The sequence below is a fragment of the Lepidochelys kempii genome, chromosome 1 (genome assembly GCF_965140265.1).
Source record: "Lepidochelys kempii isolate rLepKem1 chromosome 1, rLepKem1.hap2, whole genome shotgun sequence".
NCBI classification, from domain to species: Eukaryota; Metazoa; Chordata; order Testudines; family Cheloniidae; genus Lepidochelys; species Lepidochelys kempii.
The window spans coordinates 252330765-252344411 of record NC_133256.1 but is presented as its reverse complement, the minus strand read 5'-3'; the positions used below and the strand labels follow the sequence as shown (position 1 = coordinate 252344411).

The window sequence follows — 13647 nt, the reverse complement described above, 5'->3', positions numbered from 1 at the left end:
CACATAGCACATTCACTTCACCTGTTTTGAGAAGCATCTGTTCATCTGTCTTGTCCATATTTCCATGTCTATATTTTGACTATTTTAAATGTCATTCTTTGACCATAGATGCTCGTGGTCTGATCAGGTGGATGCTGATGGTGAACCCTGAGCGACGAGCAACCATCGAAGACATAGCCAATCACTGGTGGGTTAATTGGGGCTACAAGAGCAGCGTTTGTGACTGTGATGTCTTGAAAGACTCAGAGTCCCCGCTGCTGGCTAGGTTTATTGATTGGCATCACCGTTCGACAGGTCTACAGCCAGAGACTGATACCAAAATGAAGTGCCTTTCTAAACCCAAAGGTTCTGAAGTTACGCTGGAGCGACAGAGGTCCCTGAAAAAATCAAAGAAGGAAAATGACATTGTGCAATCGATCCAGGAAGGAGGGGCTGAGAATGCATCCAAACCAACCTCCAAGAGGCCCAAGGGCATCTTGAAGAAAAGGAGCAACAGTGAGCATCGGTCTCACAGTGCAGGATTCATTGAAGGAGTGGTCAACCCAGCGTTACCCTCCACTTTTAAGATAGAGCAAGAACTGTGTAGGACTGGTGTAGTCATTAAGAGTGCCATGGAGGGAGAGATAGCAAGTAAATACAGCACTAAAGCATCTTCCCTCATGCCAAAAAAAGGAATCTTAAAGAAGACTCAGCAGAGAGAGTCTGGCTACTACTCTTCTCCAGAACGAAGTGAATCTTCTGAATTGTTGGACAATAAGGATGAGACAGAAAACAGTGATACATCCCCAGGCATCACTGAAACATCAAGAATTGGGTCTCATAGCCATTCCTATAGACGTAAGGGCATCTTAAAACACAACAGCAAGTATTCCACCAGCAGCATTGACTCTGCTTTGGTCAGTCCTGAAACACCGATGGTGGAAGCCATGGAAGAAGGGGACCTGCCTGGGGATAGATTATCTCGAAGTTACAGTCGCCCTTCTAGTGTGATTAGTGATGACAGTATTTTGTCCAGTGACTCCTTTGACTTGCTAGATTTGCGAGAGAGCAGGCCAAACAGGCAAAGGATACGGAGTTGTGTCTCTGCTGAAAACTTCCTCCAGATCCAAGATTTTGAAGGACTCCAGAACCGCCCACGCCCACAGCATTTGAAACGTTATCGAAATCGGCTGGGGGACAGCAGTTTTTCCCTTCTCACGGACATGGATGATGTGACTCAGGTCTACAAGAAAGCTCTGGAGATCTGCAACAAGCTCAACTAGCACAGTGGAGAGGGTGGGAAGGGAAGGGAATTGTCATGTGTACCTTTATGATGGAGTTAGCCTGGTTACCAATTTGCTGACAGTGGTAGGATCATCAAAATGGGGTTGAATGCGCATACTCAGCTGAAAACCTTGAGATGTGTAAAAACCCCAAAGAATTCTCTTGAGCATTATGCAAACTCTTTTAGTTTGCTTTATTAAAGTATTACCTAGTTGCCCAAAGAAAACATACATATGTGATGCAAACATACAGCGCCTAACACAGTGGGGTCCCGGTCCATGATTGGGATTTCTAAGTGCTGCGATTGTATAAATAAATAAATAATAATACCAGAATCTGGCAGACAAAGGCGTAATGTAGACAAATTCAGATTGGAAATAAGGCAGGTATTTTTAATAGTAAGTGTAGTTTACTAGTAGAGCAACTTTCCCAAGGGAGGTGGTGGATTCTTCATCACTTAAATCTTTCTCAATATTGGATGTCTTTCTAAAAGATATACTCTAGTTCATCCTGAAGTTATTTGACTTGATGCAGGAATTATGGGGTGAAATATCTATGGCCTGTGTTATACTGGAGGCCAGACTAGATGTTCACAATGGTCCCTTCTGGCTTTAAAAGTCTCTGAATTTGCTTTAGGAAGGGTAGTTTTAAATAGTCACACTTAGTGTGATGTGCCTAGAAAATTTGAGGCATGTGGCTACAAATTCACATCTTCCATCTACCATATCATTCTCCTCACTAGCAAGGGGCACAGATTCGTATCTGACCATCAGTACTAATAGTGAAAAAATACAAGAACTGAAACCATAGCATGAGCTAGAAAAAGTTGACCATTGCAAATGGCTAGTTGATTTCTGCCCCGCACCCTCCAACGTATTTACTAGGTTTGTGACATTTTCCAGATTGCCAGCCAAACAAATGCCTAGGAAGGGGTGTGTTTATCACATTCTCTCAAGGGTTAATTAAGCACAAGACCCAGATTTCAGTCACTTTCACTGTCAGCAAATGGTGCCGCCTTGCTTATTAGCATGTATCTGAGAGTGGAGACTAGTTTGCTTCTAGAATGTTAGCTTAAGAAAAGGTTGTAGCATGTAGTAAATGGAGAGAGGACTGAGAATCAGTGAGAATGTGCCTTTTCCCCAAATAAGAATGTTTTGAAGTAGGTAGCAGTGGAACAGAAGGAATTTGACTATGAGTGCTGGAATGAGAACAGTAGACTCGACAAGGGATTTGTTATAAAAATGCAGGTATCTATCTCTATTTGTAATTGGTACTGCATGAGCAATGGTATCAGTCTGAAAAGGAGAAAAATGTATGTTTCCTTGGATATATCTAAATATCCAGACTTGAGGCTTCAACTCCCATAAAGGTACCACTTGGGTCTACTGGATTACCTGAATGTAAGTAAGCCTCAGTTAGCAAGGCACTATGCGTTTGACAGGCCTGGGCAAACTAGAGTTGTATGGCCAGTTTCAGATCTCATTTACATGAACATATGGCCCTGGGCTTCATTCGGGTTGCACTGGTGTGACTGGGGGCAGAATTTGGCCTGTAAGGTCAAACTGGCTACAGCTCTAACAGTCCAAACACACAAACAACTGGAGGTTAAAGGGCCAAATTCTGCTCTCATCTTTACCCCAAGACTTCAGCTAGGAGCAGAATTTGGGCCACTCTCTCTGGGCATGCTCTAAAATCCTAAAAGCTACAGAGAAATAGTACCAAGTTCCATTTGGATTAGCTGAGAATCCAGAATAGCAATGTGAATAGATTTAAGAAAGAACAAAGAACTGCTTTATTGCTCATTGCTTCCCAGCTTGCAAACTCCTGATTTTGTGTGTCACAGTACTTCACTCAATCCAGCTGATTTTAAGGAGGAGCTAACAGGCATAAAGCTGGGTGAGTTTTAATTCCTGAATTGCCTCCTCTATCTCAATGGAGAGGTTTTTTCCTCCAGGAGACACTTGGCCAAAATTCAGCCCAGGTGTAAAAGGCATCCATGGTGCTGTGCTCACACAAAGCAAGGCTAAATGCTCACTGTTTGTTCTCTTAAGAAGGGAGATTTCAGTCCATACTTTTATTTATGGATATGTTTCGGTATGATAATGAGGCATCCTGTCCTCCCAAGGGCTTACATGTGTTGATTCTGCCTCTTCAAAAATCCATGTACTATTTTGAAGGGTGCAAAGTTAACAGGTTTGCCATATTCCATTTTAGGGAAATGTGAACTAGAGACCACATGGTTTCAGCAATTCAGGTGAGCTTTGCAGCCTTGGGCAAAAGATGTTCTTTTAACTATATGCCCTGGAGTGTCAGGTGCCAGACCCTGAGCTGGTGTAAATCAGCCTACTTCCCTTGACCTAATGGAGCCTGACTTCAGTAGACCTACACTGATTGACACCAGCTTTGAATCTGGCTCTAAATGTGTAAATGATTTATACAAGTTTCGAGATGAAGGAGGCGGACCTCAGCTTGCTGTTGTGAGGAACTGAGAAGCACCCCAAAGGCTCAGATCTCCTTAGATTTTTGCCCAGGCCTGCCATCTTGTGTACAAATGTGAATGAATGATTGACTGCTTGCTGCCAAACTGGAAATGTCATGTAGGGATTTACTGGCATGTTATCATTCCTAGAAGAATAGAAAGAAAAAAAACTTGACTGCACATTATTATTAGTGTTGTGATTTTTATTTAATTTTTTTGTAATACAAAGTTGACCTTTTTTTTATTTGAATTTGTCTTTATTTATTGGTCTGAAAGCCATTTCAAATAGGTATAATAATATATTTGGTGTAATTTAATTGGTGCAACATTATTTTACAGCTGCAGCCAAAATGGTTTTGTTTTGTTTTCCACTCATTGGTTGGCTCTAGAAGGCACACAGGGAAAACGCTGGATAATCACCCAAAGTGTTTGTATTTTTAATCTGATACTGTTTTTTATTAAATAAAAATAAAATGAATGGAATGTAAGACTTTTTTTCTCTTTAAATAAATGTAGATCAACTGTGGCCAAATACCAATGAACTTCTCATGCAAAAATACAGCAGCATCTCCAACAAACTGTACTGAGTTGTTTACTCAAAGCTTTTGGCTTATTTGTGTATTTGAAGAGAATATGGGTGGCCACTGAGACTTACATGCTAAGAGAGATTTGGCACTGTGAACAAGCCATGGTTTTCATCTGTATTAAAATAGCACAGAGAAGAATAGCTAACTGGGATCTCCTTTCTTCGAGATTGAGATCCATGAGCCAGGTGTGTGGCAGGTGAGGGCAGAACAGGCTGTCTCACAGCCAGGCAACAGCAAATTTATTTATGCCAAGTAGGGTGACCAGACAGCAAGTGTGAAAAATCGGTACAGGGGGTGGGGGGTAATAGGAGCCTATATAAGAAAAAGACCCCAAAATCAGGACTGTCCCTATAAAATCGGGACATCTGGTCAACATAATGCCAAGCAACACCCACAACAGTAGTCCCTTCCCCTCCCTGGTCTGGGCAGGAAATGTATTATTATTTTAAATCTTCCTGCTGATGTAATCCAAGGCTTGTTTGGACAAAAAGCTATCAGCCATATGTTGCTATCAGATGTGCTGTGGTTTTAGTCATACGGCTTTCAGCAGGCCAAGCGGTCAGCTGGTGGAAGACAAAAAGGGGGTTTCCTTTTGATTTAATTGGTTGGAGTCCACTTGAAAATTGGAGGCTTTTGATGCTCAGAGATTAAATCTTGGTGTTTTGTATTGGCAATATGGGGTCACAGTGAGGGGTCTCCCATCGGTGTCAAGGACCTATTTCAATAAAGGGAATGGTGGTAATGGCCTGCCATTGGCTCTGACTGAGGCTGCATAAAACCTCTCGCTTGATGTAAGCGGGGGAATAGTCCCGCTCTTATGGGGAACTTTCCTGGCTTCTGCACTACCCCGGTGAAGTGGGCTAGCGAAAGGATCCGAGTCCTCACTCCCACTTCCTTTACCCAGTGGCCTCCCTGCCCTTGAGGACTCCCCTTCCACTCTCCTGTCTGGCAGAGTCCTCGTAACCCCAACAAGGTTGGGCCCAGGATTCCTAGGGGCTCAACCCTGCTGTGGTCACCTAGGACAGGGGCTAAGGTGTCCCCACTCCGGGGTACTCTCTCTCTGCAATGGGCACTTCTCTGACCCACTGACCATTACGTACAAGTTAAAGCAAATGCAAGTTATTTAATCAACAATTAATTTTAAAAAGAATAAGGAAAAATGGGAAAGGTTAAAGGAAACACATCAACCTGCTCTGTGGCAGGGAACATCACAAACGGCGTCTCTGGAATGTCAGGGCGCTTCACAGTCTGTTCCTTGTAAGTCCCAGGCCTTCTTCTCAGGCCCTGGCTGTGCTGCAGGGATGCTGCGGGTTGGACACTTGCTCTGGTGGTGGCCACACGCTCTCAGGCTCTAAGTGGTAGGACCCTTCTTCCCAGTGTCGCCCCCCCCCGTCGGGGTTACGATCCAAGCCTGGCCTGCAGAGCCTCTTGGCTGATGCGTCTCCCTGTGCTGGGCCCGCTGCCCAGGGTCCCCCTTGCTCTCTCCTGCTCACCACACCCAGCTCCGGACCGCTCCAGCCCCAGCTCCACCACTCTGTCTCTGCACTGCTGCTGCTCTGCCTCCAGCTCCCTGGGCTGCTTCTTTGGCCCTTCTGCCTCTGGTTGCTGCAGCTCTGCTCCCAGGACAGGTCTGCTCTGCAGGCTGCTTCTGTGACTCTGCTCCCAGCACTGACCTGCTTCCTGGGCTGCTTTTCTGGCCCCTCTGGTTGCTGCAGCTCTGCTCCCAGGACAGGGTCTGCTCTCTCTGGGCTGCTTTTCTGGTCCCTCAGGATCTGGCACAGCTCTGCTCCCCAGCTCAGCTTGGACCCCTGCTTTCTCCTTAGCTCGGCCCCACTCTGTCTGACCCAGGCAATTCCAGCTCACACGGAGGACAGGACTGCCCTGGCCTCCTGACTCTCTGATTAGCCTGCCTGCCCTGTCATTCAGGCTGACCTGGAGCATTGGCTTCTCCCCATTGTTCCTGGGGGCTGTCAGTCTCAGAGTCCTGGTTTCCCATAGACCCCTCCCCTTTGAGTACTGGGAGCTAGCCAATCAAAACACCCCCACTGAATGTTAGTAACAGGGCAACAGTCCCCTTACATTGAGTTAGTCAGTCCAGGTGCCTTTTTTGTTTTTTCCTTATAGAAGGTTTGGGTGCCATGTGAATTCATTCTCTAATTAATTCTACCCTGATCTGGTTAGAACTCAGGACTTTCAGTGCAGGACCTATGTGACACAACACTACTCAGCAGAGCAGGGTAATAGTGACCACAGACCAATAAAGCACAAAAGCAAACATACATTACTCCACTGCAAAGGGAGCAATTAAGCCAGCTTTACACTAATTGACACAGGAAAGTATTAAGTGCATATTCAGAGGCAGCCATAACATTAATGTACCTGATGCTGATAAGGACTAAATTGTGTGGTGAGGGAGAGGGCATGTCTTGGCGCCTCCTTACCGATAAAGTGGTGGGGGGAGGTGGTTGTGATGAGAGGAAAGCAGACTGTGCTGTGACAGCACTGGGGAAGCCTTGTCAGGATTCCCTCCCTCCCTTCCCCATTTCCCCCCGCCACACACGCTACGAAAAGGGAAGTTGGGGCAACCTTTTTTTTTAAGTATTGACTTTTGGAAGATGAAATCTAAACACTTTGGCCGTGGGGCAAGGAAGCCAAGAGCATTTAGTACAAATTGCAAGTGTATTTATAGATCTCCAAGCACGTACACGTCACAAAGATGGGTATTTTAGCCCCATTTTAAAATCGGGGAAACTGAGTCACAAAAGATGAGTGACTTGCTGAAGGTAAAGCAACAAATCTTGTGATTTAGCCAGGAATAAAAACCCAGGTTGTCTCATCCCAGTCCTCATGTACTAGATCAGATTGCTTCCAAATAACTATTAGCATTTCGTTGAGTGGATAGATGGGAGAAGGTCATTACTGCCCTGGGAGATATGTAGCACTCAGACAAAGTTTTACCTGAGGAATTTACAGTCTAACACCCTGAGCCTGAAAAGTAAATGCATAACTCCACTCATGTGTGTAGTCTCAATGATTTCAATGTTACTACTTACCAACATCTAGAGGACAACTCACAGGAGTAAAGTGTAAACATGTGTCTAAGCTTTTTCAGGATCAGGGCCTAAATGATGGACCCACAAATGAGGATGTAACACACCCCAGGAAGTGGGAGGAGCAAATAAGGCCTGGGCTACATATATAGCAAGAAGAAAAGGAGGACTTGTGGCACCTTAGAGACTAACAAATTTATTTGAGTGTAAGCTTTCGTGAGCTACACCTCACTTCATCGGATCCAAGGCTACTCAGTTTAGGTAGACATATATCTTGGTGGTTCAAATGTGCTTCTTTAATGTGCAGAGATAGTTTCTGTCAGTGCTGTTGCAGAAGTGTAGGTCCATTACTACAGATGGATGACAATTCTTGAACAACTGTGCTTGATAGTGTCATCCCAGGCTCCACTGACATCTTCAGCAGTCCCCATTTCAGGATGTTCCATAGAAGGACTACTGAGGCTTCTTCCCTTGAAGAATGACATTCACTATCTAGCTATGTATTGGCTCTAGTACTCCATGAGGGGCTTTCTGCTTCTGCCTCAAGACAACTTTGTCATGAATAACTAATGAATTGAACTTGGGTTGGGCCAGAGCTTTTCTGGATTTCCTCCCTAGCTCTATTTCTGGCCATCAAGATCTACTCCTCTTTTTGAAACATTTTATGGACTTTCCCTCAGAACATACACTAGTTGACATACATATCAGCAAAGCATACACAAGCCTGCATATCTTTGGCATAAAGAACATTATACTCATTCCTATTTGCATATGCATATAACTGCTCCTTGAGATGGCATTTAAATGTGCAATTTTATCCAATACGGGATGGAGCCTTCACGAAAGCCAGCTCTCTATAGGTACTTATATGGGTCTCTTTGCTAGTATCTGAGAGCCTCTGGGGATTGATTACATGGATAACATGACTGAACCCCCTGCTCATTCCACGGAGCATCCAATAGCAGCACTAGGTGCTCAGTCCCTCTGAAGTGCACTCCCAAGGTCTCACATTGAACATCCAAAACTAAAGCATCCAATAGCAGAGGCTATTTGAAAAATTTGGCATTAACGGCCCTTCTCTTTTGGCTCTTCCCCCTTTGTATTACGCTATATAATTTACACAAGTAATGGCATTCCCCGTTGAATTAAATCTAGCTTGTTATATCCATTAGTTTTCCAACATGGACTCAGTGACATCCTGTCATATGTTGGGCTGGCTTTTACTAACTACACTCTTTTTGGGTACTCAGCATGGCTGTGGTATTGAATCAGTAACTGGCATCTCTTTAGACCATTAGCCTATGGCAGGATTCTGCTCTGCCAGGTTTGGCTCAATTTCTGGGGGCCAGTATCAGGTAATTTTTCTTTCTGGATGTTGAACTTAGGGAGGACAATTGGAAGACACCTTGCACTAATAGTGGCTTGTTCTCTACAAATAATGAGACCATGTGGAGGAGCAATTAAAAATCTAGACAGCTAGGATAGATAGACCAACAATCTAATTCTGCAGAAGTTATGATGAGATTCTACCATCCCCAGCAGGAGTCTCCTTAGAAAAACTATGTTCTTTTCATACACAGAGACAAAACTGTTGCATTTGGAAAATACTGAAAGTTGAGCAAGAAGCTGCTATAAGAGAACTGGCTAGTAAGTGAAAGCAGGAGCGACTGGAGACAGTTTATACTATTGCACTGCAATGATACAGTTTATTAACCTCCCACACCCCCATTCCCACTTTCAGCTTCAGAGATAATAGGACAAGGCATACTGTAAATAGAAACAAAAGGAGAACAAATTCAAACCAGATGCCAGGAAATTTTTGTTTGTTTGTTTGCAAGATGCCTTAACTACATGTAAAGGCCTGCTGGGAAAGCTTGCTGGAACTAGCCATATGTCAGCATTCTGTTTGCCCTGGGATTTATCAAAGAAATAAGCCTGGATAGGCTGGATTTTTTTCATGTTTCCTGTTTTCTTTAGTGGCATGCACCAGATATTGCTAGGTAAATCAGAAGTCTTCTTCAACAGAACCTGCTGCCTCACTGGGAGAAGGCGGGGTTGCAAAGTTCCAATATAACCCAGTGCTGCATGTGGTTTGCAGGCTTACTCCAACCATACAGTAATATGAAGCTTCCACCTGTACTTCCAGGAGCGATTTATGTCACAGTGGTAAATGCAATGGATAGTGATTGAGTGTGAGAGCCCCAGCTGAGGTAAATTGGCATCATTCCATTGACATCAATAGAACTATGCTGATTTGCACAAGCTGAAGATCTGGCCCTAAAATATAAATAAGTATACCATTGTAAAAAGTCTTTTGGATTGAATTGGGAGCAAGGCACGCCCTAAAAGTTGGTTGGCAAATTCCCGTCTATGGGTCCAAATTTTCACAAGTGATCACTTGTTTTGGAAAAAGAAAAGGAGGACTTGTGGCACCTTAGAGACTAACAAATTTATTTGAGCATAAGCTTTCGTGAGCTACAGCTCACTTCATCGGATGCATATAGTGGAAAATACAGTAGGGTGATTTTATATACACAGAGAACATGAAACAATGGGTGTTACCATACAGACTGTAACAAGAGTGATCAGGTAAGGTGAGCTATTACCAGCAGGAGAGCAGGGGTTGGGGGAGGGGAGGGGACTTCCGTAGTCATAATCAAGGTGGGCCATTTCCAGCAGTTGACAAGAACGTGTGAGGAACAGTAGGGGGGGAAATAAACATGGGGCAATAGTTTTACTTTGTGTAATGACACATCCACTCCCAGTCTTTATTCAAGCCTAAGTTAATTGTATCCAGTTTGCAAATTAATTCCAATTCAGCAGTCTTTCATTGGAGTCTGTCTTTGAAGTTTTTTTGTTGAAGAATTGCCACTTTTAGGTTTGTAATCGAGTGACCAAAGAGATTGAAGTGTTCTCTGGCTGGTTTTTGAATGTTATAATTCTTGATGTCTGATTTGTGTCCCTTTATTCTTTTACATAGAGACTGTTACTTGTTTTGGGTACCTCAGTTTCTGGGTGTCCCATTTGAGACAACTTGGACCTGATTTTCAGAGTGTTGAACACCTTCTGGTCCTGTTGATTTCAGTCAAAGCTGCAGGGCTCAGCACCTCTGAAAATCACGTTCCAGGTGTGACGGACAGGACAGCCAAAAACTGTGGTACCCAAACTCAGTGACCACTTTGAGAAATGTTGGCCTTAATTTCAGACTCATAAAAATGTAGGACTGGACGGGTCATCAACCTCAACTGGTCATCTAGTCCAGTCGCCTGCACTGAGGTAAGACTGTCCAGAAGATCCCTGACGTGATATTTTAACTGTTCTTAAAATCCTCCAGTGATGGAGATTCCACAACCTCCCTAGGTAATTTGTTCCAGTGCTTAACTACCCTGTCAGTTAGGAAGTTCTTCCTGATGTCTAACCTAAACCTCCCTTGCTGAAATTTAAGCCCATTGCTTCTTGTCCTGTCCTCAGTGGTTAAGAAGAACAGTTTATCATCCTCTTCTTTATAACAGCCTTCTACTTACTTGAAGACTGTTATCATGTCCCCCCCTAAGTCTTCTCTTCTCCAGACTAAACAAACACAATTTTCTCAATCTTTCCTCTTAGGCCATGCATTCTAGACCTCTAATATTTTCTGTTACTCTTGTCTGCCAATTTGTCCATATCTTTCCCAAAGTGTGGGCCCCAGAACTGGACACACTACAGTTGAACCCTTATCAATGCTGAGTAGAGTGGAAGCATTACTTCTTGTGTCTTGCTTACAACACTCCTGCTAATACATCCCAGAATGATGTTTGCTTTTTTTTGCAAAAGTATTACATTGTTGACTCATATTTAGCTTGTTAGCCACTATGACTCCCAGATCCTTTTCTGCAGTACTCCTTCCTAGGCAGTCATTTCCCATTTTGTATTTGTGCAATTGATTATTCCTTCCTAAGTGGAGTACTTTGCATTTGTCCTTATTGAATTTCATCCTCTTTACTTCAGACTATTTCTCCAGTTTGTCCAGATCATTTTGAATTCTAATCCTATCCTCCAAAGCACCCGCAACCCCTCCCAGCTTGGTATCGTCCGCAAACTTTATATGCGTACCCTCTATGCCATTATCAAAATCAATTGAATCTTGATTCAGTTATCAAGATATTGAATAGAACTGGACCCAGGACAGATCCCTGAGGGATCCCACTTGATATGCCCTTCCAGCTTGATTGTGACCCATTGATAACTACTCTCAGTATACTTTTCCAATCAGTTGCACACCCACCTTATAGTAGGATCATCTAGGAGGCTATATTTCTCTAGTTTTTTCAGTATCAAAAGCCTTACTAAAGTCAAGGTAGACCATACCATCTGCTTCCCCCCCCCCCCATTCACAAGACTGGGTTACCCTGGCAGAGAAGGATGTTAGGTTGGTTTGACATGATTTGTTCTTGACAAATCCATGTTGACTGTTACTTATCACCTTATTTTCGTCTAGATGCTTACAAATTAATTATTTGCTCCATTATCTTTCCAAGTACAGTACCAACATTAAACTGACTAGTCTATAATTCCCTACATTGTCCTTGTTTCCCTTTTTATAGGCAGTTTTTATATTTTCCAGTCCTCTGGGATCTCTCCCGTCCGCCACGAGTTCTCAAAGATATGCACTAATGGCGTAGAGATCTCTTCGGCCAATTCCTTAAGTATTGCAGGATGTATTTCATCAGGCCTTGCTGACTTGAAGACATCTAACTTGTCTAAGGTTTCAGAGTAGCAGCCGTGTTAGTCTGAATTCACAAAAAGAAAAGGAGGACTTGTGGCACTTTAGAGACTAACAAATTTATATGAGCATAAGCTTTCGTGAGCTACAGCTCCGATGAAGTGAGCTGTAGCTGACGAAAGCTTATGCTCATATATATTGGTTAGTCTCTAAGGTGCCACAAGTCCTCCTTTTCTTTTAACTTGTCTAAGTAATTCTTAAGTTGTTCTTTTCCTATTTTAGCTTGGGATCCTACCCTGTTTATACTGATGTTCATTATGTTAGTCATCCAGTTATTGCTTTTTTTGGTGAAAACTGAAGCTAAAAAGGCATTTAACACTTGTGCCATTGCTGCATTATCTGTTATTGGCTTTCCCTTCTCATTGAATAGTGTGCCTACCCTGTCCTTGGTCTTCCTCTTTCTTCAAATGTACTTGTAATATGTTTTCTTGTTACCCTTCATGTCCCTAGCTAGTTTAATCTCATTTTTTGTGTTGGCCTTTCTAATCTTGTCCCTAGATGCTTGTGGGTTTTGTTTTTAATATTCTTCCTTCATAATCTGACCTAGTTTTCATGACTTGTATGACTTTTTTGAGTTTCAGATTGTTGAAGATCTCCAGGTTAAGCGAGGGTGATCTCTTACTATACCTCCTATCTTGCCTATGCACTGGGATAGTTTGCCCTTGTGTTCTTAATAAGGGCAGGTTTTTAAAGAGGCAACTCTCCTGAATTCCTTTTCTCTTAGACTTGCTTCCCATGGGATCTTACCTACTGATTCTCTGAGTTTGGTAAAGTCTGCCTTCCTGAAGTCCATTGCCTTTATTTTACTGTTTTCCCTCCTACCATGCCTTAGAATTGTGAACTCGTCATTCCATTTTCACCCAAGCTGTCTTCCACCTTCAAATTCTCAGCCAGTTCCTCCCTTTTTGCCAGAATCAAACCTAAAATAGCCTCTCCCCTGCTCACTTTCTCCATCTTCTGTAATAAAAAGTAGTCTCCCATACATTTTCAGAATTTGTTGGATAATCTGTGCCCTGCTGTATTATTTTCCCAGCAGACCTCTGGGTCATTGAAGTCCTCCATGACTACCAAGTCCGGTGCTTCGGATGATTTTGTTGTTTAAAAAAAGCCACCTCCACCTCTTCTTCCTGGTTAGCTGCTCGAAAGTCGACACCTACCATGACATCAGTCTTGTTTCTTACCCCTGTTATCCTTATCCAGAGACTTTCAACAGGTCTGCCTCCCACTCCTATCTCAACTTCAGTGCAAGTGTGTACATCTTTGATATACAAGGCAAGACCTCCTCCTTTTTTCCCCTTCCTGTCCTTCCTGAGCAAGATGGACCCTTCTAAACCAATATTCCCATTATGTAAGTTATCCCACCAAATTTCTGTGATGCCAGTTATGCCATAATTGTGATAATTGACTACTTTTTAGTTCTTCCTGTTTATTCCCTGTACTTCTTGCATTATTATACAGACATCTAAAATGTTCATTAGATTTCTCCCCTATATTCCCTCTTGTCTC

General features: G+C 43.2%; 1 protein-coding gene across 1 annotated transcript in view; it reads left to right on the top strand.

Moving 5' to 3' along the window:
- Positions 1-4220, top strand: part of NUAK1 (NUAK family kinase 1) — a 59802-nt gene extending 55582 nt beyond the window's left edge. The window contains exon 7 of the mRNA XM_073324253.1: positions 109-4220. Within this exon, the coding sequence (XP_073180354.1) occupies positions 109-1262 (1154 nt within the window). The 3' untranslated portion in view covers positions 1263-4220. The remainder of the gene's footprint in view (positions 1-108) is intronic.
- Positions 4221-13647: the final 9427 nt, after the last annotated feature.